Source organism: Cyprinodon variegatus, unplaced genomic scaffold (genome assembly GCF_000732505.1).
Source record: "Cyprinodon variegatus isolate N-32 unplaced genomic scaffold, C_variegatus-1.0 Scaffold69, whole genome shotgun sequence".
NCBI lineage: Eukaryota > Metazoa > Chordata > Actinopteri > Cyprinodontiformes > Cyprinodontidae > Cyprinodon > Cyprinodon variegatus.
The window spans coordinates 53,861-77,793 of NW_015150522.1; the positions used below are offsets into that span (position 1 = coordinate 53,861).

A 23,933-nucleotide genomic window follows, 5' to 3' on the forward strand; every position below is an offset into this window, starting at 1 on the left:
TCAAACTTTATTCTTTCATACAATTTAAAATAAGAAATATGTAGATACAAAATAGAAGATAAGAATAGTGTATTTTAAAGTTGTTAAAAGTCTGATAAAAAGGAAAACAGTTCATTTTTTTCATTCGGAAAAGCATAGCTTTTTCTTCTCTCCACCTCTCCTTCTGCAGCATATATTTGAAGACCTCCTCTGCTTTTATTCTTCTTATATATTGATAATGAAAAAAAAGTTTTAGAAGAAACAATTCCTGAGATATTGTTTTTTTTATTGGCAAGTTCAAGCTTAATGAATCATAAGTTCACATTAAAATAGAGCAGGCTGTTAAAGAAACGTTTGAAACTAACAAAAAATTACCCTTATCACAAGTGATATGCACACATATTATTTATGAACATTACATTAAAACTTTATCCAAAGAGAGTTTATTTTAACTGAATTATTAATGCTTCATTAATTGTAAGAAGTAAAAACCGTTTGCAGGTCCCAAGACAGGCCAAACTGGAGCTCCTCATTTACATGAATGTATAAATATAGAGTAAAGGTCTGCAGCTGCATCCTGTGAGAACAGTGAGGGAGATATAGATAGGACTGAAAATCAGTTTCATTGGTTCTCATGATTAATCTTTTTTTTTTTTTTTTTTTTTAATGGTAGCCTAAATTAAGTGTTGTTTCTGTCTGAGGTATAGAAAATAATAAATAAAATTTAAATTATTAATGCAGTGAAGTTCCATTTAAATATTTATCTCCTTAAGTTAAAAATGTCGATTCATCAGCTGCTTTGGAATTCATCCTTTAGCAACAATTTTAATAAAAAAAATTTATAAGCTGTTTGACCTGTTTAAAAGAAAACAAAATGTGTAAATAATTAAAATCAGAACTTTTTTCTACCAAATGAAAAGAAAATACTATGACAAATTTATGCGTGTAATTTTTTAGGAGGGAAGCTGTACCAGAATACAGCAGTTTGCTTTATCCTGCCCAAAATGGTAGAATAAAAAAAAAATGGAATTTAGGTCTTTTTGATTTTTTGTTTTAAGAGAAAGAAGTGCTGAAAAACAAAAATACATTGTAATGCTCTAAATACTAGTCAGTTCCTAAAGTTATAGCGTTACAGTGCAAAAACATTGATGGTTTCTGGTATTTGAAAGTGAGAAACGCCTGAAAAAGAGATAAAGAAGTGAAACTTGGTTTTCTTTTTTAATCCTCAGTCAGCGAAGTGTCACATCTCTTCTCTGTAGTTCTTCTTTTAGTGGACACCTTTGCAGGCTTCTTGGTAATGAATGAAACTCCCTAAAATGAATTATTAAAAAGCCCAAATAAGTTGGAAGTTTCTACTCTATGCTTGGAAGAATTGGCATTCTGTGTTTGGCAGCTAAATATTTAACTTTATTGCAAACTATAATTTTTTTCTTTCTTTAACATAACTTGGACACAGAAAAACCTTTAGTTTTCTATTTATTTATTTATTTTTTTGTGAATCAATCCTTTATAAAAGCCTTTTAAAAATGAGAACAGATCATTCTGAATTCTCATCCTCTGCCAGTGAAGCATCACCTGTCTTTATCTCCCTCTCTGTCATCACAGGATGCAGCTGCAGACTTCCTTTCTATTTTATATATTCTTATAAATGAGAAAGTTTCATCTTTCTGTGAAGCAGCTAAAATGCATTTCTTTAATAAGCCATCATCAGTCACTCAGTATAAGCAAACCGTTATTTGTTGGTGAAAGAGAAGAGGAGGTTATAATGGAAGTGTCTAACATGATGCTGGCATGTAAATAAATAATTACCATGAATATTGCACATGTTTTTAATGTAATTTTTGAAGTTTAATTCTTTATGTCATAAATTAGCTTTAATGTCATCTTATGACTTATAATTTATTCAGGTCTGATTTTATATCTTAGGAACTGTCTTTTCTGAAACCTGACTTCATCTTTTACATAGAAAAAACTGCAGATTAGGGAGAAAAAAACTGAAATGAAAAAAAAAATCATTCATTTGATAAAGATTTTCTTTTGCTCGATAAAAACACTAAATGAATACCAAAGTCAGACTTGATCTCCAGGCTAGGGGCACGCCATGAGGTGAAGATGCAGCAGTTTGATGGTGGAATGTCGGATGTACAATCTCCCCGGAGTAAGCGGCACTTCTCTCACTGTCAATACGATTCAGGAGCTCAGACTTCAGCCAGCCCTTCTCTGGTTGCTGCCTCTTGCGGGGTGGTTCATTTTGGGTCCATCAACAAATTTTCAAAACCAAACACTCATGATAAACAAAAATATATATATGCCTAGTATTGTGACCAACTAAATCGTGCTACTAGATTGTGTGAATTAAAATTATACATTTTATTTGATTATCAACTCTTATTCTATATTTTATTTATTTATTGGCAAAATATATTGCTTTTCTTTAAAAGCTTCTTGGCTATGTGACCCACTCACTCAACATCTTTGTCAAAGTCTTCTATTAGATAGGACAGCTGAGGCACATCCTTTTATCCATTTTAAGTTTTTTTTATATTTACATTTTTTAAAATAAATTAATTTTAAATATAAAAAAAATGTTTATCTTCCATAGCTATGTGATCTACTAATTCAAAATCTTTGTCAAATTGCTCTACCAGATGGGACAGATAAAGCACACCCGTAATGCTATTGAAAAAAGTAAAATTTATCAAATTAGCTAAATTATCAAAATTTATCTTATTTGTAGATACAAAATAAAAATTTATTTTATATATAACCATTGGGTTATATATATATTTTTAAAAACATTCAACTGATTTAATAAAACAAAAACCCCAAAAGTCAAACTGTTAAAAATCCCATTTGTTTACTTTTATATATATTTCAATATTCATAATTAGTTTTTTTTTTGTTTACTTATTTTGCATTATTGCTTCTCCCTCTGTGGTATTTTTAGTTGCTGCTAATTTATTTGAATTGGCACTATAAAAAAAAAAAGGATAAAGGTAAGTAAAAAAAATAATAATAACATTGTTACACTATCAACTAATTTTTATTATCTTTCTTTACAAGCTAAAATATGAAAGTGAGGCAGCAGGAGCACCACTTAAAAAGGAATCTGAATTGAATTTGGTATAAAAAGCTCAAATCTGAAGTATTTCTTGAAAAAATTGTCTTTTATGTGTATGATTGCACTGTTGAGCACCACATCATTTGCCATTGCAGGTTTTTAATTATTGTTCAAGGAGAAACATTGAGCACAAACCGATGACAGTTCTAAATACTGAGTACAGAATAAAAATGTAGAACAAACTTAAATGTAAACTGTGTTAAAATGTTGTGTCCTTTTCCAAATAAATGTAATTTTAAAAGCTGCCTTACAGGAACATGTTTATCATTATTCACCTCTTGTGTGATGCACTGAACTCCCTTTCTTGGATATAGGACACATGGGCTTAATGCTCTTCACTTGCTGTTATAAGTATAAACATTTGCAGATGTGTGGTTTTACGTCGCCTGCATGCATAGTTTGATGCTTATATTCTGTGTTTAAGAAATGCAGATTTCTAATTACTGATCACATGCACATGACGCATCCTTTGTGTTTATATTCTAACAAATTACAGGAAATGCAAGTGATTAATAAAGTAATTCTGATTCTTAAAAAGAAACAGAATAACAAAAAAAAAAAACTGGGAGAATGGTGCCATCTTGTGGGAGAGTATAAAAAAGGAAACATATAAATTATATGATTCAAATATTATGTCATTAGTGATTAGCCAAGAATAGCTTATGTTATGTAATTCCTCTAGCTATAATGATATAGAAAATGTTGGAATTGTCTCTATGTGCCTCTTCTCCTGGCTCTGACCAATGTCTGCTGACTGATGATCCTCCTATCAGGAGCCCTCCTCTGTGCACCCAGTGGAGACTTCAGACCAAAGCTGGGAGGAATCCTTAACATCGGCCGCTTAGGTACAGTGAACCTTCCCTCTTTCAGCTCATCCACAAAAGCCTCCAGTCCATCAAACTTAAAGGTGAGCTTCCCCAGCTCATCTTTTAGAGAGTTAAACTGATGGTAGAGATCTCCCACAGCCTCAGACAGAGGCTGAATCCTAAAGCCACACACAGACACATCATAATTAAAATCATCTTACCATTTCAATAAGGTTTATAAAAAAATTGGCTCTGCAACACCTCAAACGACACAGGGAAATAAGAAAATACCAGTTGAAACAAAACAGAAACAGACTGTAAATCATAACATGTTGTTAAGCAGAAACAGATGCACAATCAGCAGAAACTTTGGAATCACAGAGCAAAGATCAAACGTCTCTTTAGATCATAATAATTCAAAACAAAGTTGTACTAAATGGATCTTAAATTCATGGCAGTTGATCTACAACTTTTACTTAACGATAATCACAAGTCATTTAGTCAGTTATAATCCCGGTCTCTGGAGGAATGACTTGGAGAGTTTTAGAAACATCAGATTTAGCAGAACATGTGGCTGAAACATTTCCCTCATTTCCTTTGGCTCAGTCACGGCAGTGAGATCATTTAAAAACCAGGGACATGTTACATAATCTTCAAATGTTGTAAGACGACCAGCAATGTGTTGACTGTCTTTATGGATGGTTCTCATTTCCTACAGGCTTCAGACCTGATCTATTAGAGCTTGTAGCATCACTACAGAGGTAGAGAGGGATTCACCTGGTGTATTCGGGGAGAACAGAGGCATGGTCATTGATAAGAAGCTGTTTCACTTGGGTTACGATAGCAAACTTCCAGTTATCCAGTACCTGGGTGAGGTTGGAGCAGGTCTTACTGCTGGTGTGTTCTTCTGAACACATAAACACATGTTAATGTGTGGATTTAAGGCATTTTAAACATTAATGACAGAAACACAAGGTTATTCCAGACCTTCAGGATCCCATCGGGAGGTTTCCTGTTTCCATCTCTGAGCTCCAGATGCTGACAGCATGCAGAAAAGAGCCAAAACCTTCAGCCCCATTGCTACTTTTTAAAGCAGAAAATACAGACTTAGAAGAAAGAAAAAACACTAACTTCATACATTTTTTTATAGAAATAACTTGAAATTAAGCCAATTTCAAAGTTGTATTTAAAGGTTAAATCATCAAATACTCTATGCTTGTTTAGCTTTAGAGGCATGAAGGTTAAAATAATTTGTTTCTATTTGAATTTTACCTTGGTGATGTAGATCCAAAGGTCTCTAAAAGTTAAATCAGCCAAAGACGGGGTAAAATCATTCAGGAATGACACAAATAGAATATAAGCTCTCTTCTGACTGCCTCCAATCTCTCTGAGCCTTTACTCCACCTGCTCTTCTCCACGTCAGTGATGAAGGGCGGTGACACAATCTAATATTTTAGCATGTGTTCCCACAGCTAGATTAAAAAAATTATTTAGATGTTCTCAAATGGTCCTCTAAATCACTAATATATACATATTGATAGATACATTATCTACTCATCAATCAGCAGAGTCCAGTTTGGTGGCAGCGACGCCCCCTGTGGGCTCTGATCCAGCAGGGGTGTTTGATGTAGCACTATGGCTCCAAGATAACATTCTTACCCTCTACTGTAATCCAATCTGTTAACCATCTGGGCTGACAGCACCAGCCAAAATTAGTCTGTGTAGCAGCCAGAGGTTATCGAAACCTACTGACTCAAACGCCCTGAAGAGAATGCGGGAAATGAAAAATGATTATTGATTTCAGCAGAAAGTCAGTTTAAAGGTTCCATTCATCTTTAAGAGAGAATTAAAGGGGAATGAATCAACGTTGAAGAACTTTTCTCATCAATAAATTGCTTCTATTGCTTATTGAAGCAAGCTGCTGAATGATTTATTCCACGAGTTGATTTAGTTTGACATTTTATATGAAAATATAAGGATGACATTTAGTTTGACAGGAGAAGAGGAACCTTTATCCATCCATACAAATTCAAGATTATGTAGATGGTGATCTTTTTTATTTTTGAAGCTTTTGTTCTTCTAAGCCTAAATGCATCTAGAAGTTTCCATGTGGAGAATTTAAGCAGGACTCAAGAGGTAGGAAAATTTAAATCAGTTGAACAAGTTTTCTTTTTTGTATTTAAAATGTTTGCTACTTTGCAGAAAAAAGTTCTCCTTCAAATTATCATTCGTTACTAGATCTGTGGAAATCACTGAAATCTGCAAACAGTTGATGTGATAAATGAATTCAGAAGATTAAATCTGCTAAAAAGGTGTTGAACCGACAGCAGTCTGGATTATTGTACCAATGTTAAACCCATAGACAGGAAATCTGCAGCTGCTTAGTGTATGATGTAGGAATATCAGATCATGGGACTAAAATTAACATAGCATAAAAACTTTTATTTTTGGATTATTATCTATTTTAGTCATTAATAATGAATAAGTGCCACTATGTAAAAAAGAAAAAAGTATTTATTTACTATTTACTAATATCTAATGGTCCCATTTAAAGACTCGGCTTCTTAAGAACCTCTCTTCAATGCCTTATGGAAGCTTTTGCCAACTCTGGACAGGCTGTACCAGAACTGAATTACTCTTTGGGAATTATTCAGTGATGAATATAATTAAAGTCAATTTATAGAAGGTTTGTTCTAATATCCTAAAAAAAATGCTCCATCAGTGCAGACATAACCATACAACACAGTTATACATAAAAAAAAAAAATCTCCCCATTCATAAACTCTGATGTTGTGATTGTTACTGGATTACAATCTTGTGTTACTTTTCCTTTATCACGGTTATATGGATTTAGGATTTGTTTTTTAAGCTTCTCTGGCTGTTAAATGTTTAAAACGCCATGTCTGTCTTTCAAATCTAAAAAAAAAAGTACTGGAAGTTTTGTTTTTCATTCCAGCTTCTCTGCTGACAGTAATATAGGAAAAAGGAGAGAAAGCTTTACACGTGTTTTGAATTAAAAAAGAAAATTCCAGATTTTTCCCTGTGTTGTTTCAGCTTATTAAGGAAAGTAATATCAGAGAAGAGGGAAGAAATCTCAGATACATATCACATAAATCATGTTCTTTTTTGTTCCTTTCATCAAAAATGATCTTTTTCCTCTTTTCAAATTTACATTTACAGATAGTTTTATAGGTTAAATTAAGATATTTGTTAGACAGTGAGAGAAAAGTATTTAGTCAGCCACTGATGGTGTCAGAACCACAATGAAATGGTTTGGACCGAAGCAAATGACTTGAATCTGAGCAATATTTTAAGTAAGAAAAGTTTCACTATCAAAGTTGGTGGAGACATACATTACCAGAGTAAGCTCTTATTGCAGAAAAATGTTCTACTTACTATGGAAATATAATTTGCCTTCCACATCACAACCATGTAGGCTACTGATTTGTATTGGTTTATTACATCCACATGAAATACATTTGTTTTGCATTAGGCAAAACTATAAGAAAAAAAAAATTATGGTTATGAATATATGAATAAATCTTTTCTGGAAATAAACGGAAAATAAAACCACCTGCTGTAAAAGTTACTGTATGACTAGTTTTGTTTTATTACTTCATATAAACTGTTTCCTTGTGTCTTGAAAACACATCTTGTCTCTGACCGTTCCATTTTCTCTGTTCAGGTCATTCATTTTTGCAAAAACCTTACATGAAAAGCTCCTTGTATTTAGGCTCTGATAGCTGTCTAATCCCCTCATTGTGACTATCACATGATGAAAAAAAGGCCCTGCCTCACAGCCCTCTGACGCTAAACACAGCAGGGTCACTCAGCATCATCACACTGGTTTCTCAGCTGCAGCAAATTTTTGCATTCACTTTCAACTTGAGCTTCTCAAAGGAATTCAAAGCACTGGGCCTGTTGTCTCCTACTGGATGACAATATGCGGCAATATTTACCCATAAAGAACTTTCCATGGCCCTGGTCTAGGAGGGATGATGGGCAGAATGAGTCCAGCCCCCTCATACCAAAGGTAGGTCTTTTAATCTTATTTTTTATAAATGCTGTGCTTTTCTCAGCTTTAGCCCTTTTAAAACCTATATTTCTGTCTCAAGTCAGGTGCTGCAAAAGTGGAGGATGAGGAGCTCGGCCATGTTGACAGGGAAATTCCACCAGGGACTCGCAGCGATGAGGATCCTTGCATTCCCACAAGAATCCGCCCTCATTACAGTTATTCTTTGATGGATTATTTCCTAAAATACTTACTGTTCCTGTGTAACCTAGTATTTACAGTTTTGGGCCTGGTGGTTATTGGTTTGGGGATCTGGGGGCTTGTCAGCAAAGAATCACTCGCCCTAGAGAAGATTGGAAGTATCGGCACGGATCCAATGCTGATACTTTTGACTCTAGGCTTGCTGCTCACTTTTCTCTGTCTGACTGGCTGTGTTGGTGCCTTAAGAGAGAACTGCTGCTTGCTGAAGCTGTTCTCTTGGATCGTGCTGGTGCTCATCACAATCCAGGTGCTGTTTGTGATCGTGGCTTACAGCATGCAGGACCAAATCGAAGGGTACCTGCGGTCGGGGATATTAGCTGCCATGACACGCTATCAAGATGATCTGGACCTTCAATTCATCACAGATGAAATCCAGTTGAGTCTGCAGTGCTGTGGGGCGGATACATTCCGGGATTGGGAGATTAACATGTGAGTAAAATGTGAGGTAAACTTATTTTTTATATCAGTCAATCCAGAATTGAGCATCAACTTAAAAAATGTTGCTTTTTTTATAGGTATTACAACTGCTCAGCTCCAGGAGTGCTGGCTTGTGGTGTCCCTGCAACGTGTTGCTTGGACCCGTTTGAGAACGGCACGGTGTGGAACTCACAGTGTGGCGTTGGAGTCCAGCTCATGGACGAGTTCACTGCTCAAAGCGTGATCTTCTTAGGGGGCTGCCTCGGTGGAATCTCTCGTTGGATTGAGCAGCATGAGGGCCTGATCGGGACCATCGGAGTGGTTGTTGTTGGAGTTCAGATTCTTACTGTGCTGATCACCAGAAGACTGACGGAAAGCATCCGCTGGCATAAAGTTAATGTATAATATAAATACATTATGTAGCTAAAAAGAGGCATGGCTGTTTGGTTTGTTTTTATGTTTTTTGATTTGGACTTGATCACTAATAAATTAATTTGCAAAAAAAAATATATTTTAAACTAAGAAAATTCATTTCAATACTAATAGATTATAGAAATCTTGCAGGAGGGCATAAAAGAAAGAAAAAAAAATTTGAGTTGTTGAGAGCAGCAATGTCCTGTGGGCAAAGTCAATCAAATCAAAGATGAATGTCTTCAGTCATGCATGCTACATTGTTTTGTAGCAGAAAAACAGATCCAGATAGATGAAGCCTCCACCATTTTGTGCAGCATAAAGAAAACATCCCCAGTATGGGATCTTCTAACCACTAAAGTTGGAACCCTTCGACCCTGCCAAGTCATTGTGAAGCCATGTGGTCGTGGAGGAGTTTTCTGTTGCTTTTTTACAGCTTTCTCATTCAGACGCTGTATTAGAATCTGTCCGTCTCTTCGTTGACACTTAGGCACTCGCTTTGTTTGGCAAAGCAATGTCTCAAAAAACTATAAATGACAGTCTCAAGGCATCCAACCATGCAGTTATGTGGCGCAAGATTCTTGTTGAGCTTTAGATTTTACAACTTTTTTGCCCTTGCTATTTGAAATGTGCCAAGCAGACCAGATTAATGGATTCATTTAAACTTTAAGATCAAATATTTGTTTTGCCTCATAGTTTGTTTGTTTATATCTTTCACTTTTTTAAGACTAATTTACAGCATGGATATGATTCACCAGCACAATATGCAAATTAGGGCCTCTACTAACGATTAATTTGCTATAGCTAATCTGTCGATAATTTTTTTTTTTTCAGTTAATTAATTAATAATCGATTGCCAAAGGTTCATTAAAGAAGAATTTTTACGAAATTAAACCAGGTGAAACTTAAACTTTTTTCACTTGAGGAGTTCTGGATAGAGCATACTGGCAGACAAAAAGCAATTTTTTTTATCTTAAATACAAAACTTTTATATGTTTTTTTTACAATTTTGATATACGGTAATTACTGCTCTGAGTGTGTTGCTCTGTCACCTAAAGACTAGTTTTAGTCTCTATAATACAGTTAGCGATTAATCAGTTATTAAATTAGTTGACAGTTATTTCAATAATAGATTAATCCGATTGTTTCAGCCCTAATACAAATACTCCAAATTTTATCACTAATTATATAGCCTCTGATTGCATAAACAGAGTTTCAAAACTTAATGTAAAACAGTCTAACATAAATGTGTTTTATCAAGAGATTTAATTATTCTAAGTGTTTAGGTAAACGAAACTACACAACATTACAAAAAAATATCTTAGATTTGACTTTTTATGGCATTGTGACAATAAGAAAACAAACCTGATCAATGTTTTAAAAAGTTTAAGCTTTATTTTGAGTTCAGTACAAAAAAACATTGTGCTGGTATAATGCAAGAACAGCAATATAGTTTAAGGGTGTAGAAATGGCAGCTTGAAAGTCTCATATAATATATTTGACACACAAAAAAACACCAAAATATGCCAGACACATATTACATGATGTCCTAATATAATTCTAACATTTGCCTTTCAGAAGTAGCAAAAAAATTTTACTTTGATTAATTTCTAAATATCCTTTTTACAATAGTTTCCTTTGAGAGAGGAAAGGTGTTTATATGTTGAAGACTCAAATGATGCCGTACTGAGCGAGCTCATGTAGCTCTAGATGGCGGTACGCCTCCCAGGGGCAGATCACAGTGATATCTGAAAGGGAATTAGTTACGATAAATTAAAGCAATAAAAACAGGTGGTCGTTAAATACGAGTAAAAAGCTTTTATTGTGCTCACCAGTGCCAAGTCCCTCCATTCCTGGAATATCTTCTCCAAAGCTGGTGATAATCAGAATTGCATTACTTTTATTTGGTTGCCATCAACATTTGTAAACAAATATGAGAATAAGAGGTCTTACCCAATAACTCCTCTCTTAGGGGGTTTGCTCTTGAATTGACGAGTGTTTCTCTGTTTGAACTTGGGTGGGGCCTTCCGTGGGGAACCAGGAGCTGTGGCTCTGAGGGGGGCTTTGCCACCAGTCTTTGCGTCTGGTTTGGCTATGTCCAGATTCATGCCTCTGTTACTTGAACTGATTTGGGAGAGATGTAATATCACCCAAAGGAAATAACAATGGAGAAAGAAAACAATAGATAAACATCTCTATAGAGCTTATTTGAGCTAGAATTATCCATATTACTTTCCATTTAAAACTGCAAAACAATTAAGGCAATGTACTTATTTGCAGGCTGCAGAGGCTCCTATAATCGGATGGTCACCCACTTAATCTACACTAGATGATAACTAAGATCCCTCATAATCAGATTACTCTGAGGACATGCTGAATTTGCTGCTAAACCCAGATGTAACAACACCTAAAAAAGCAAAAAGTTTTCAGAGAGAAAGTTTTGTGCAAAAACTAGCTTGAAATTGCAGAAATATCACCACTAAAATGTTCCTCTAAGACTTTTCTTGATAACAAATAATTAATCAAATGTAATCAATACTATGGACTAAAGGAAATAATAAATATGAATCAAGGTAATACAATTCTTAAACCTTATTTATGACATTCTATGTCTACCACATTATCAACCATTACTTGTGTAAAAACTGTTTCAAACAGAACATTTTTGGAGAAAATGTTGTTTTGGGTAAGCAAAATTAATTTTAAAATCTTATGCTTTGAGATGTTTAACATGTTTTACTATAGCATAGAGGAAATTTTCCTTCAGGGGAAAATTGACTGTTAGGAAATCAACTTAATTCTAATTGAAAAGAGTAATGCCACAATATATTAAAAGAAATACCAGAAAAGTCAACAAGTCAACAAATTTACAATTGAAATTATACAATCATACAATTTTGAAGATATATAACATATTAACCAATGTCTAAAAAGAAGATTGCTCACAAAAAACAGTTAAAAGCTTCAATTTTAAATACTCACCACTTGTGCTCCTATTAATTTTCCCTGTTTATGCCGTAGAAATTTCCCTTTATGCCAAACAGTGACTGCTGCTTCGCTCTGTCCTTTTAAAGAGTTCAGATTCTGATGAGATTAAGATTACATCAGCCAATAAAATGTATACACGTCATTTGTATTGGATATGGTAACAGAGCATTGGACGAGGCAGGGGGGCATTTAAGGACATCATGTATGTTCCTGACAGACTCTTAACAGCAGAGACAGATACAAAAAACATATTTAACAACAGTTTATATGATTTGGAGATTTCCACAACCTCCCAGAAGCTTAATTATGTATGCATATATGCTATGATGATTATGGTCACATCACTCCTCTAAGATTACACAACAGCCCACGTCAAGAACAGGCAAGTGTGATCTCTGGGTATTGCACTTTCATCAGCAGTCTTACAGATTGAGTTGCATTATACATGATAATCCAATCCATCCTCCCTGACACACAGCTAAACACATGTGTGGTCCATTCATGTGATGGGCTACAGGTTCCTTAATCTGGAGTCAAACACATGCACAGACAGTATACTGCATATATGCAGTACTAGAGTGGGAAACAAATATTGGTAATAACATTTCCTTACCTTTTCTCAAATACACTGATGGAACAAACTTTTGCACCAAAAAGTGAAATTTCACAAAATTATACGTTTGATACCTGCTAATAGTTACCTAAAAATTAACAACACAATTATGCTTTTATAATTAAAAAAATAAATTTAAGACAGATATAACAACCACTTGATGCTAGAGTGTGTACTAATTTTAGGAATTTACTAATATAAAAAATCTAAAATATTATACATGAGTATGTTATTTATTATCTATAAACTGGAAGTCTCAAGCTTTATGTCTGCTTTGTTTTAGATATTGCTGTTTATGATTACATGGGGTTTATATGGAGGCAGACATCTTTACACTATAGCAGTGCAGAGTTGAAAAACTAGAAACTAGAGATCACCATTACACTCGATTGTGACTCTGGCAAGTTAGGCCTATGCAAAATCTCTATCCTACACAGACTAATAAAAATAGTATTTATAAAATAATCTAAGCTACTTTCTCTGTGCTTGGTCCATGTTTGTTTTGGTAAGAGTGGCAAAAAGGGGAGACAAACCACCCGGACAACAGAGGAAAGGGGAACAACGTTCTGTTGCTCAGACAGCAGCAGCAGGAAATCAGTGAGAGAACACCGGCTGAGAGAGTTCCATAGCCGGGAAGCAGCCAGCCTGTCCCCCTCTAACTCAGGAGGAGAGTTGAGGAGCACAGCTGTGGATAAGAAAAGCCTGCCCCAGTCAAACAGAGCACTGAACGCGGTGGAGAGTCTACAACTGACCCAGGCTAGTTATAGAAGTTCACTGCAGAGGTTTAAAGCAGGACAGTCTAGGTTAGTGCATAGACCTTGGAATCCTGAGGTTCTGAGTTCCAGCCCCACAGGTTGCCACCCAGGGTCCTTGAGCCAGACCCTTAACCCCAGACTGCTCCCCTGGCACCACACATTAGCTGGCAGCCTTACAAAACAACTATAAAAAACAAAAAATAGTGGCTGGCTAGCTAAAGTGGTAAGCAGCCCACCCTGCAAACATGAATCCTGGGTTTGTATCCCAGCTGGGGGAATGAGCTGCCAATGTGGGTCCTTAGGCACGACCCTTCACACTAATGCCTGCCTTGCGCTTGTAATCCTGAGGTTCTGAGTTCAAGCACCACTCCAACAGCCTGCCACTCTGGGTCCTTGATTAAAGACCCTTAACCCCCACTCTGCTACCTGGGCACCGCACAATGGCAGCCCACTGCTCCGTAAGGGGATGGGTTAAATGCAGAGAGTTAACAGTGGAAAAGAAAGCTTATAGAAAACAGAGCATTAATGATGATGGAGAGAGACTGTGGCTGAGGATGACCGCGGTACTTTAGAGAAGCCTGCCAGAGAAAAAGAGCAAGAATAGGCAGCGACAGGCTGAGGGTAGCCTACAGTATAGAGGCTAACTGCAGGAGGTGGAAGGCAGACCACAGAGGATCAGAGGAGCCTACATGTGGACACAACAACTGAGCTCTGGTCAGTGTCTGCGCTGGAGGTAGAAAGACATACAGTATTTCTAGATGTAAACCAAAATTTATTTTATAAAAGCATTGTCCCTGATATCTGGCCATTAGATGTTGCTGAAAAGTATACACTGTAGCTTTAAACAACAACAAAAAATAGTACTTTACTCTTGGTTTATTTTAGTTTGTAGAGATAATAACACTAAAAACACTGTCATCAACAACAAAAAATCTATGAAAATAGAGTAATTATATTACTAAATATATAGCTTTTGTAAATAATTCATCTTAATATGTTAAAACCAATCTGTTTATTTTTTATTTGCTTTTCTACTTAGTTTTTCCTAATATAATATTTATATTATATTTATTATTTATATTTTAGAATATTCCTACATCTTAATAGTTTTACAACAAGAATATCCAGACAACAAAAAAGACCGCTTATTTTAAAAGTCGGAGCTTTGTTGACCTCTAGCGGTGAGATACATTCATAGCAATAATTTTGCATTTTCATCAAAGCTCGTCTGTTGTTGAGATGGATCACTTCGGAATTGTAAAATTCCAACAAGAATCCAACTCATATATTAATTTTTTTGTTTTGTTCTTGACTTATCTTGTCAGAGCACCACTAGAACCAATTGGTTAGAGTTACATAATTACTGCCCGATGTTCTTTAAACAAATGATTGAAGTTATTAGTAGATTTTAGTTATTAACATTTTCTTACAGACAAACATATTACAGTGAGCTCTCTTTATTTTTTTTCTCGGAATTGAGTCGATTTGCTTCCGGGGTCTGGGACATCATGCAGTCCCACGTGTGAAAATGCTACAAAGTGCTCTATAAAATCTAAAATGGGGAAAAATAAAACAAATAAATCCAAGGAGACCAAACAGCAAACGGGCAAGACCGGACACGAGCCAAGGTAAGTCCAGGAAATGAACGTTTGTAACAGTATCAGTGGACAAGCTAAGTAGCAAAGAAAGCTAATTGTTTTTAGCCTCTCAGTCTAGTGATCCTGGTGATGAGACAGAAGTAAAATAGAAATCAGTGTTCACATAAAACTAGATGACTGTCCAAACGTTTAACCACTGCGAACATAAAATGTACTGTAATATTACAGCAAGAATAAATTTAAAGGAGATGGCAAAACAAAGAAACCCAAACAGGAGGATCACCTGCAGCACATCCCGTTCAGGCTGCGAGAGATCATGAAGAGCAAGGAAAGAATGAAAGGCGCATCTCTGGGGAGCAAAAAGCTTAAAAAGGGTGAGCATTTAACCTAATCATCTAATAACTGACAGTATACATAAATAATATATGCATTTAATCTAATGTTTTCTCTTCAGCCATCGCTGTGCAGTCTAAAGCAGAAGATGCCTCTGATGGAGACATCGCTGTCCCTCACTTCAAGAGGGGGAAGAAAGAAAGTGTTGGTGCCTATTTGAGGCGAATGGAGAATGAGACAAATTATGTTTCCTTCCTCACAAATAACCAAGTTGAGAGAAAACCCGAGCTTGATGCAGACAAACAGGAGAAGTCTGCAGAAAAGGGGAAATCTGAGAAGAAGAAAGAGTGAGTCAGTGTTGTGAATGTTTATAAGTAAGGTGACCTTCTTTTAAGACCTTTAGATTTCACCTGTTGGAGTGGGGAGGCTGTGGAAAGAAAGCAGGTTCCCCATCCCCTAGAACAGGGGTCTTTAACAGGGGGTCCACAGAAATACTGCATGGGGGTCCCGAAAGTTTTGGTTGATTAGACTTTTGTTTTAATGCAATTTTTTCCACTAATTAAATTTTTTTTTAAATACACATTAACATGAATTCAACATACTGTAGTAAACAGATAAATGGAGCATTGAAGATGTCTTTCAGTCATCAATGCACACATTCAGCGACACAAAGGAGCTCTTTCAAGCTAGGCACCATTTCAGTCACAACACCTGTCCCAACAACAAGAAATCAGAATCAGAAATACTTTAATAATCCCAGGGAGAAATTACATTCATTACATGACCTCATCTGTAATAGAGTGACTATAGGACCAGTTTGATATAACACAATTTCATACAATATATATAATTAGGGGGTTCCCGCTCCATCTCTCCATCCGTTTTGGGGTCCTTGGCCTGGAAAACATTGAAGACCATTTCTTTTATCCTAAATATATTTATTATATTTACATCACTAGTGTTTTGGTTTTTGTACAGTGGGCTGACAGGAAAGTGAGTGCAGTAAATGGGGAAAGACATGTGAGAAAGGACGACAGGTTGGATTCAAACCCGGGTCAGCCACGTCTACAACTCAAACAATCCTCAGCTCATATATAACAGCACCGGGGCAAAATATACATTTTTTTCATCATTATCACCTGAAAACTGACTGTCATAAGGCTGATATCAGGTCTGACACAAAGATAACGGCAAAAGCATCCTCCACTATCTATTTTGAAAGCACTCAGCTGCTCTTCAAATAAACTCATGTCCTTAGTAGTCAAAAGAAATGGTTCATTGTTGTTGACTATGATGTTGAGGTTTTTTTTTGTTGTTTTTTTTTTTTTTTATAAAACAGGCATTTTCACATTGGAAAAGAAGCTGGCGTCTCCTTCAACCAAAAAATTAGGTTATGCTGTTTGCAGCCTCTATGTGAGGGCTGTGGCTTAAACTAAGCAGCAAACGGTTAACACTCCATTCTAACAACGTAAATATGTCACAAGTAACACTAGCAGTGTTATTTTCCTGCTGGGTATTGTTAATTAAACACTCATAATATTTAATTAACACTATACCTATGATTTTAACACTGATTTTTACTGTGTATTTAAAAAATAAGCAGCTAAAAGAAAAAAATGTCAGTCCCATGTAGACTTTGCTGGGTTGGATCCCTGATATTAAATCACAGATATCTGATCCAGTTAATTAGTCAATATCCGAGCTGATATCCGATCCAGGTATCTGATCGGTGCTTCTCTATTTGAAACAGCCTGTAAAGATAACTTGGATTAGATCATTACAGAAAATTTAAGTTACAGCAAATCAATTTCTCTGGCTTAAACACTAAGCCAAATATGATATAGACCAATAATGATCACTTGATGTTTTCAGTAGATTTATTTTTTTATGTATGGAAGAATGTTTTGGATAATCAGGGGAGGCCTTGTGGTTTTTCCCCTGATACATTAAGTCAGATTTATTCACCTTTAGAGAATATTGCCAGTATTTTTCCCCCACATTGCTTAAATCAAATAAATTCATCTGTTTAAATGTCTTAAACATATTCATTGTTTTCCTCTATTTTGCTGCAGGTATGATAAAAAGAGACTGGGCAAGATACAGCAGAAGAAGCTGGATAAACAAGAGGATAAAATGGAGAAAGAGATGTTTGTAGGTAAGAAATGCAGGTTTTATGTTATGGTGTAGTGCATGCATTATGGTGCCTAATGTCATTTTGGAAGAAGTGAAATACTCATCGACTTTCCAAACGTTTCCAAACGGACTCTGTCTGAGTGAATCCATAGAAGTAAGAAACGTCTTAGTCAAGAATGAACATAAATAACCTTTTAGAAAGTATTTATTCATGTCATACCAACCCTTATAATTACATACTGTGTATGCTTTGGTTTCAAGAGGTTTCAAAGCTACATTAGGTTTCTTTGCATCATAACTCGAGTGAATTTTTCTGTAATTTCTTCTGTTTTTATATTTTGCTTGTTGCCCCATAAATACACTGGTTCATAGTTAAATACGTTTTAAATAGAAGATTATTTTCATGTTTTTTCAGCACACAGATTAGAGTCCAATTGATTGATTATTGACTTTATTTATTAGAATGGAATCTCCAGGCAAGTAAAATCACTTACCATTATACTCAACAGCATAAAGTCAATGGATCTTTCCCATTTCTAAGGCAACTTGGTGCCACCAAAAACATTTGTTTTTATTTCCCCCAGCCCAATTACCATTACATTAACATCTATAATGCTAGTTGATTCCTACATTTAATAATGTTTAATTTTATTATTCCTAAACCTGTGTGAAAAGTTACAGCTTTTTCTGTAAATAGCACTGAATCAGGGGAGTTTTCTGATTTTTGTTTTCTGTAATGTTAACATGTTTGCTTGTTCGTGTATTTAAATATGGTTTGAATGATATGTAAAGTTCCTGTCTTATTTCAAAACAAGTATGTTACACATCAACCTTTTGAATAGTGGACATCCATGCGCTTCTGATGATCAGAAAGGGAAAATAGGCATGCAGTGAAAATTTGGTTGCCGGTGGACATTTAACACCAAAACAATGCGGCTGAAACTTGTGATGATGCAACAAACTGCACATCCAGCACATGGGAAAGTTGTCGAATGAAGTATAGCACTGGAGGAAGAGAGCAAAGGCTGAGTGTGCAGCAGAGGCGGGAGCGAGTTTGAATGCTACATATCAGTCTCCCTGCGCACTTAGGTCAGTGGCACAAAATGCCATAGAAATCCATGTTCAAGAAGAGTGCAAACCAACACCAAACATGGCCACTCCGCCTGCAGCGGACATGTTTGAAAAACGCAAGAACGTTTCCCAATGATTCCACTAATCTAAAGGGCTTAGCAAAAAAAATGTCAGTTGTAAATGAATATTTTGGTAATAATTTCTAAATGTATTGAAATGTTTGGATTTAGCAATAATATGAGTTTTTTTAATAGCTATTACACATCTTAGTGGAAAAAAATGTGCTGTTTCATATATTTAACATCTTTCGTTTTCGGGTTTGGTTCTCTAATTTTTCGTTTTCAGCCAAGAATTTTCATTTCTGAGCATCCCTAGTAAAAAAAAGACTGCTGAATGTAATCTATCAAGTTGGACATTTTTACTGTATTCTACATTTCTACATGCATAGTGTTTATAAACATTTAAGGTCACCGTTGCTTGATATTGGACCTGTATGTGTGATAATATGCAAACTTCTACAGGTAACAATAAATTTCAGCATATTCTGATCCAGTTTTATATTATAGATGATCAATCAAAATTAAATCAAAGAAACTGATAATACACACAAGTAATACACACAAGTCATTTTAGTCTTTTATGATATTTTATATAAAGGGTTTATATTTTTGGTCTTTTATGAAATGCACTAAAAGCTGAACTGAGACATGGTGCGATTATTTTTTGCTCAGTCTCATTATGTTTAGTATCCTGTATAGTCAGGCTTTTTAAATAATTAAACATTAAAGGCTTCATTCGGTCTGCTTCTGCCATGCTAGAGGTGTTACTTTATATATTTGTTTTATATTTCAAAGATTAAAGCTTTGCTTAGGTGTCATTATTTTGCAAAAACGTAATTTTTTTTGTAAACTATGCAATTTTTGTTTCTCAAGTTCAAGTTGTTCTAAATAGCAAATTCATTGAAAGTGTGTTGATGAATTAATCAAGCTAAAATAAATGATTATCCTCAGTGGCAGACCTGATTTTGAACAAAAAAGAAAGAAAGAAAAAAACCTGGATGCTGTCAAACATTTCATGAGATTTTAGTTTTCAAAACTAAGTCTGAGAATTAGAAAAAAAAACATTTTCTGATATGCAAATCCTGTACAACTTTACACACTAAAATATGTTTGGTTTTCTAGATTATGTTCCATTTGGTGAAGTTTCCATGGCCCCGCCATCACTAAGCACGAAACCAAAGAAGGCTCCGGTTAAAACTCAGGTACTCGTCCATCAGATTAAACACAGGCTGGAGCTTTTAGTTCCTTTTAGTTAACTCACTTCCTTTCTCTCTACCTCTGTTATAAAGAAGGCGTCAAAAGAGCTGCTTCTCAACTCTCTGCTCGGCCACACTGTAACCTCTACAACAAAGCCCTCAATGGCTAGACAGAGACTGATGGAGGAAGAGAGGCAGCGAGCAGTGGAGGCGTATCGCCTGCTGAAGAAGCAGAAACAACAGGAACACCAGACAAGAAATGCCCGTCTGGGAAAACTCTTAAACCTTGAATGATATGCCACTTAAATCAGTGTATTTACTCAGTCCCAGCTTCTGTTATGGAATACAACACGCCTTGATATGCTGTATCTGATACAAAGATCTCCTGCACCTTTTAAAGAAATCAGGTTTGATTTAAAACTTTACACCACGTAAAATAACAGCATTCATCTGCTATTTCCATAAACAGGAGCTAAATGGTAGTAGGTCACTCATATAGAGGAGAGGCTGTATAATAGATGGAAAACATCACAGGTGTCCTATGCTGATTTATCAAAGGGATATTTGTGTTGAATGTTTGTTTTTTCATAAATGCATATTTGCATTTACAGTGCCTATTAGTGTTTGTGTGAGATTACCCTAAAATGCAAAACATCCACCTTTTGATAAATCCGGTTGGCATCATGTAATAAATTCATTTTTAACAGTAGAAGGGTCTTTTTTTATTTTATTTTGGTTCTGAGGATGAAAAATGAAAAATCTTGTTGGCTAATGTTTTTTTTTTATTGTTTTAAACGGAAAATGTGTGCAATGAAACCGTTTCTTGCAGGCGTACCCTAAAATAAAAAGTCACTAACATCCACAAGCATGAATTTAAAATTTCTGTTCATTTTCTTTTTTTTTTTATTAGAATCAAAAAGTGCTTACAATGCATTTCAAAAGGGTTCATAGGCTTGAAGGTTTCACATTTGGTTTTATATGAAATAAAAGCAAAGTGGTGCTGACTATAAAGAGTTGGAGGGAAATTGTTTAAAATAGTTTCTTACAATTAAAAGTCTCAAAAGTGTGATCTGCATTTTCTGATACATTTAGAGAGCTCTTGTGCAATCACTTTCCTGTAGTAATCACCTAAGCAGGAAAGAAATAATCTTATGGCAGAACCAATAGACACTCGGCCTAAACTTGGGGAGAGCTTTACGAGAGGCAGCAGCCACTGTATGGAACAGCTGAACAGATCCACATCCCAGGCAGTGGCGGTTCTAAGATTTTTTTTTTTTCTGGAGTGGCTAAAGGATTTCCACAGGTTGCTATATCAGCATGTTGCCTGATTATTGGTGGTTCCAGAAAAATTTTACAGGGGGTCAGGAAGGCCAATGCACACTGATGGATGGCTGAAAAATGATACATAGCAAAAACAATAATTAGGTCAATCTATATTGATTAAAATAAGCCAATGGGAGAATGAACACACAACATTTAGATTTCCCGAATCACCAAAGACAGACCAGATTTTCATTTGGGGCCTTCCTAATAAAGCTATGCACATATTTATACATTGGTGCCATTTACATGAATCTATGGTTCTACATAATAAATACATTAAATGGATTGAACTCTTTCTTTAGAGAAGAGTCATAGGTGACTACAGAGACACTCTCCACTATAAGGCTTAAAAGCAAATATTCTGTATTAGTCATCTTTATTTATAGCATATTATTATGAATGATGTCAAAGTAGGAAATTCCACATGATAACATCAATGCTGCCACCATCAGGCTTAGAGGAGAACTGCTTGTTCCGGGGGTATCAAATTAAATCCCTGGGAGAAAAACAAATCAGCTGTTAGGGATGGCCAATGATTGGCTAGAACCGCCCCTAAACCGAGGTGTTGACAGAACAACTATTTGCTGAGCACTCCCCAAAGCTAATCTCTAAGGTGATAGAACGATATTTTTAACATTAGTCTCATTTATGTAAATCCTGTTTTGGCTATATAAAATGTATTGCAGCATGCGCTTTGATAAGGACGCCCCTAAATTAAGCCTTTTGTTTGCAGACACTTCCCATCAAATGTTTGCAGGACTTAGCTATTTGAAAAGCCAAAAGGGGCAAAAATAGATCACTAAACAAAGTTATATTAATAAACCTGGGAGACCATCCTTAAAAAATTTGTGTAATGCCTACACAATGTCTCTCCAAGTTATTGCATTCATTTTTCCAAGATTTTAATTTTTAAAATGCTAAAAACAAATGTCTTTTGATAAATCATGAAATTTACAAACTACATCCTGGCTGATTGCTATAGGAATGCTGCTTAATTCCACTCAAGCTTATATATATGCAGTATAGGACAGATTCACATGACATGTCATCTCAAAACACTTTTTAGATACAATTCAATCAAACCATCAGTTTTCTATCAAAGGAAACCAGGCTGATTGCACAGAGTCAATTACTTTCAGTTCAGCTTTTTTAAGTTCAGGTATTTTGCCCCAACTCTGAAGACCATGTGGGGTTCTTTTCTTGATAATGAAAAAACTGAATTAGTAAAAAAAAAAAAAAATATGAGGTTTTATCAAAACAAGCAGTATTTCAATAAATTACATTAATAATGCTCATGCTTTATATGCGAAGGTTTACAAGTTAATAAACCCTCCTGTCATTATAGCATCTGAACTTAACTCTTTCAGGGCCTCCAAAAATTTCTGATTTTTCACACTGAAAAAAAACAAGGCAATCATTAAATCCATAACATCCAGGATCAAAAAAGTTTTCAACTAGAAAAATTTTTGCATAAATTTCCAAATTTCACCAAATAAACTTAAAAAAACAAATCTTACACTGACTCCGTCCTTCTTCCCGATGTTTTACACAGAGCTTCCTTAAAGAAAGCTATTCCTATCATAAAATCAGATTTACTCAATTAATAAACATTTCCCTTTTGTCAGGGAAAAACAGCAATCATTAAAGCACTATAGAAAAGAGCAACTTGGACAAGCTGCTCCTGCAGAACTATAAGCCTATCTCAAACCTTCCATTCCAACAATAAGACCATTGGCAATTTCAATGTCTTTGTCAGGGTTTAATTCATTTTTAAAAACTTTATTCCACTGCAATGTCTTTTTCTATGGGTGTTTTCTTGTTATGTTTCATTTTATGCTAAAGATATGTGCCAAATAAACAAACTTTCCTTTCCTTAAGAAAATTGGGGCTCCTGCCAGGCTGGTGCCGGTGTTTAATTTTGTAATCCTTTAAAGACTTCCCAGCATGAAAAAGACCTTTGTTTAGATATTGGCATCTGCACAAATATAGAAGCATTGTTTTAGAGCTTAAACATTTAACACATCCTGGACTAAAAAAGCAAATATTTGTTTCATGCTTTTTAGACAACACTAACAGTGTTACTATGTTATGCAGCAGGTCTTAACTTCCCTATGTTAACACTTTTTTTATGACTATTCTTTTGACTGTTGTCACAGTAATCAGGAAATGCAAGACAGGTGCACGCACCTCTGCTGTGTGTTGTCGCTTTTGCTATCGGGGAGTTTATAGTTGCTGCCTGCGTAGTTTAGGGCATCAATCTGCGTCACTCACCAGGTTAAAAAAAAACCCAGGAACTCCCAGCTAAAGTCTAATATTTTGGAGAACACTAAGGGCATTCATTAATAAACCCAAACAGATGTTTTCAGATAACATAAAGGGCTTAACAAATGTGTGAAAGCCTTTTTGTGAATCTGAACACACATTTTCCCCATTTTGCTTTTACGATCAGATTGTTTTGAAAGAAGAAGGCTCCCTTTTTCATGTCATACACACTTTTAACAGTTGATATTCGAGGCCGTTGTGGAACAAAATGCACAAGGGACTGTTTTTTATTGAATAATGGAAAGGAACATTGCTATTCTTGAAGGTACTTTTTGCAGATAAGGGATCTAAGCATCAGTGCTAAATATAAGCTGATGGGTAAATAACTCAAAATGCCACAATCTTCTTTAGCAACAGGTGGGAGGCGGTCTTTCCAGTTCTTTCTCTGGTATCATATGAAAATGACTTTAAAGGAACACTGTGATGGAAAAGGTATCCTTAAAAGCCTGCTATACCTCATTACCAGTAATTAGCCCATCCCTAAATATAACTATTACAAATGATACCTTTACAAAATATCTTAAAAACCTCTATC

General features: G+C 35.3%; 3 protein-coding genes across 5 annotated transcripts; 2 read left to right on the plus strand and 1 right to left on the minus strand.

Moving 5' to 3' along the window:
• The first annotated feature begins 7,742 nt into the window (after positions 1–7,742).
• On the plus strand, positions 7,743–9,088 carry tspan10 (tetraspanin 10). Its single transcript, XM_015372166.1, has 3 exons — positions 7,743–7,939; positions 8,022–8,608; positions 8,695–9,088. Exons 1-3 carry the CDS (start codon positions 7,850–7,852, stop codon positions 8,999–9,001), a joined length of 984 nt encoding a protein of 327 aa, XP_015227652.1. The 5' UTR covers positions 7,743–7,849; the 3' UTR covers positions 9,002–9,088.
• A 1,327-nt stretch (positions 9,089–10,415) lies between these two features.
• On the minus strand, positions 10,416–12,040 carry LOC107083169 (retinal cone rhodopsin-sensitive cGMP 3',5'-cyclic phosphodiesterase subunit gamma-like). 2 transcript variants are annotated; one of them, XM_015372168.1, is made up of 4 exons: positions 11,990–12,040; positions 10,961–11,131; positions 10,840–10,880; positions 10,416–10,755 (listed from the first exon to the last, which is right to left on the minus strand). In XM_015372168.1, the coding sequence occupies exons 2-4, from the start codon at positions 11,113–11,115 to the stop codon at positions 10,679–10,681; spliced, it is 273 nt and encodes a 90-aa protein (XP_015227654.1). In that variant the 5' UTR covers positions 11,116–11,131; positions 11,990–12,040; the 3' UTR covers positions 10,416–10,678. The 2 variants fall into 2 exon arrangements, with proteins under 2 accessions (XP_015227654.1, XP_015227655.1); XM_015372169.1 differs by lacking the exon at positions 11,990–12,040 and having other exon boundaries at positions 10,961–11,206.
• A 2,801-nt stretch (positions 12,041–14,841) lies between these two features.
• On the plus strand, positions 14,842–22,231 carry ccdc137 (coiled-coil domain containing 137). Of its 2 annotated transcripts, none has more exons than XM_015372129.1 (6): positions 14,842–14,991; positions 15,190–15,335; positions 15,416–15,641; positions 17,367–17,449; positions 19,680–19,759; positions 19,850–22,231. In XM_015372129.1, exons 1-6 carry the CDS (start codon positions 14,921–14,923, stop codon positions 20,045–20,047), a joined length of 804 nt encoding a protein of 267 aa, XP_015227615.1. In that variant the 5' UTR covers positions 14,842–14,920; the 3' UTR covers positions 20,048–22,231. The 2 variants fall into 2 exon arrangements, with proteins under 2 accessions (XP_015227615.1, XP_015227614.1); XM_015372128.1 differs by having other exon boundaries at positions 19,847–21,016.
• The last annotated feature ends 1,702 nt before the right edge of the window (positions 22,232–23,933 follow it).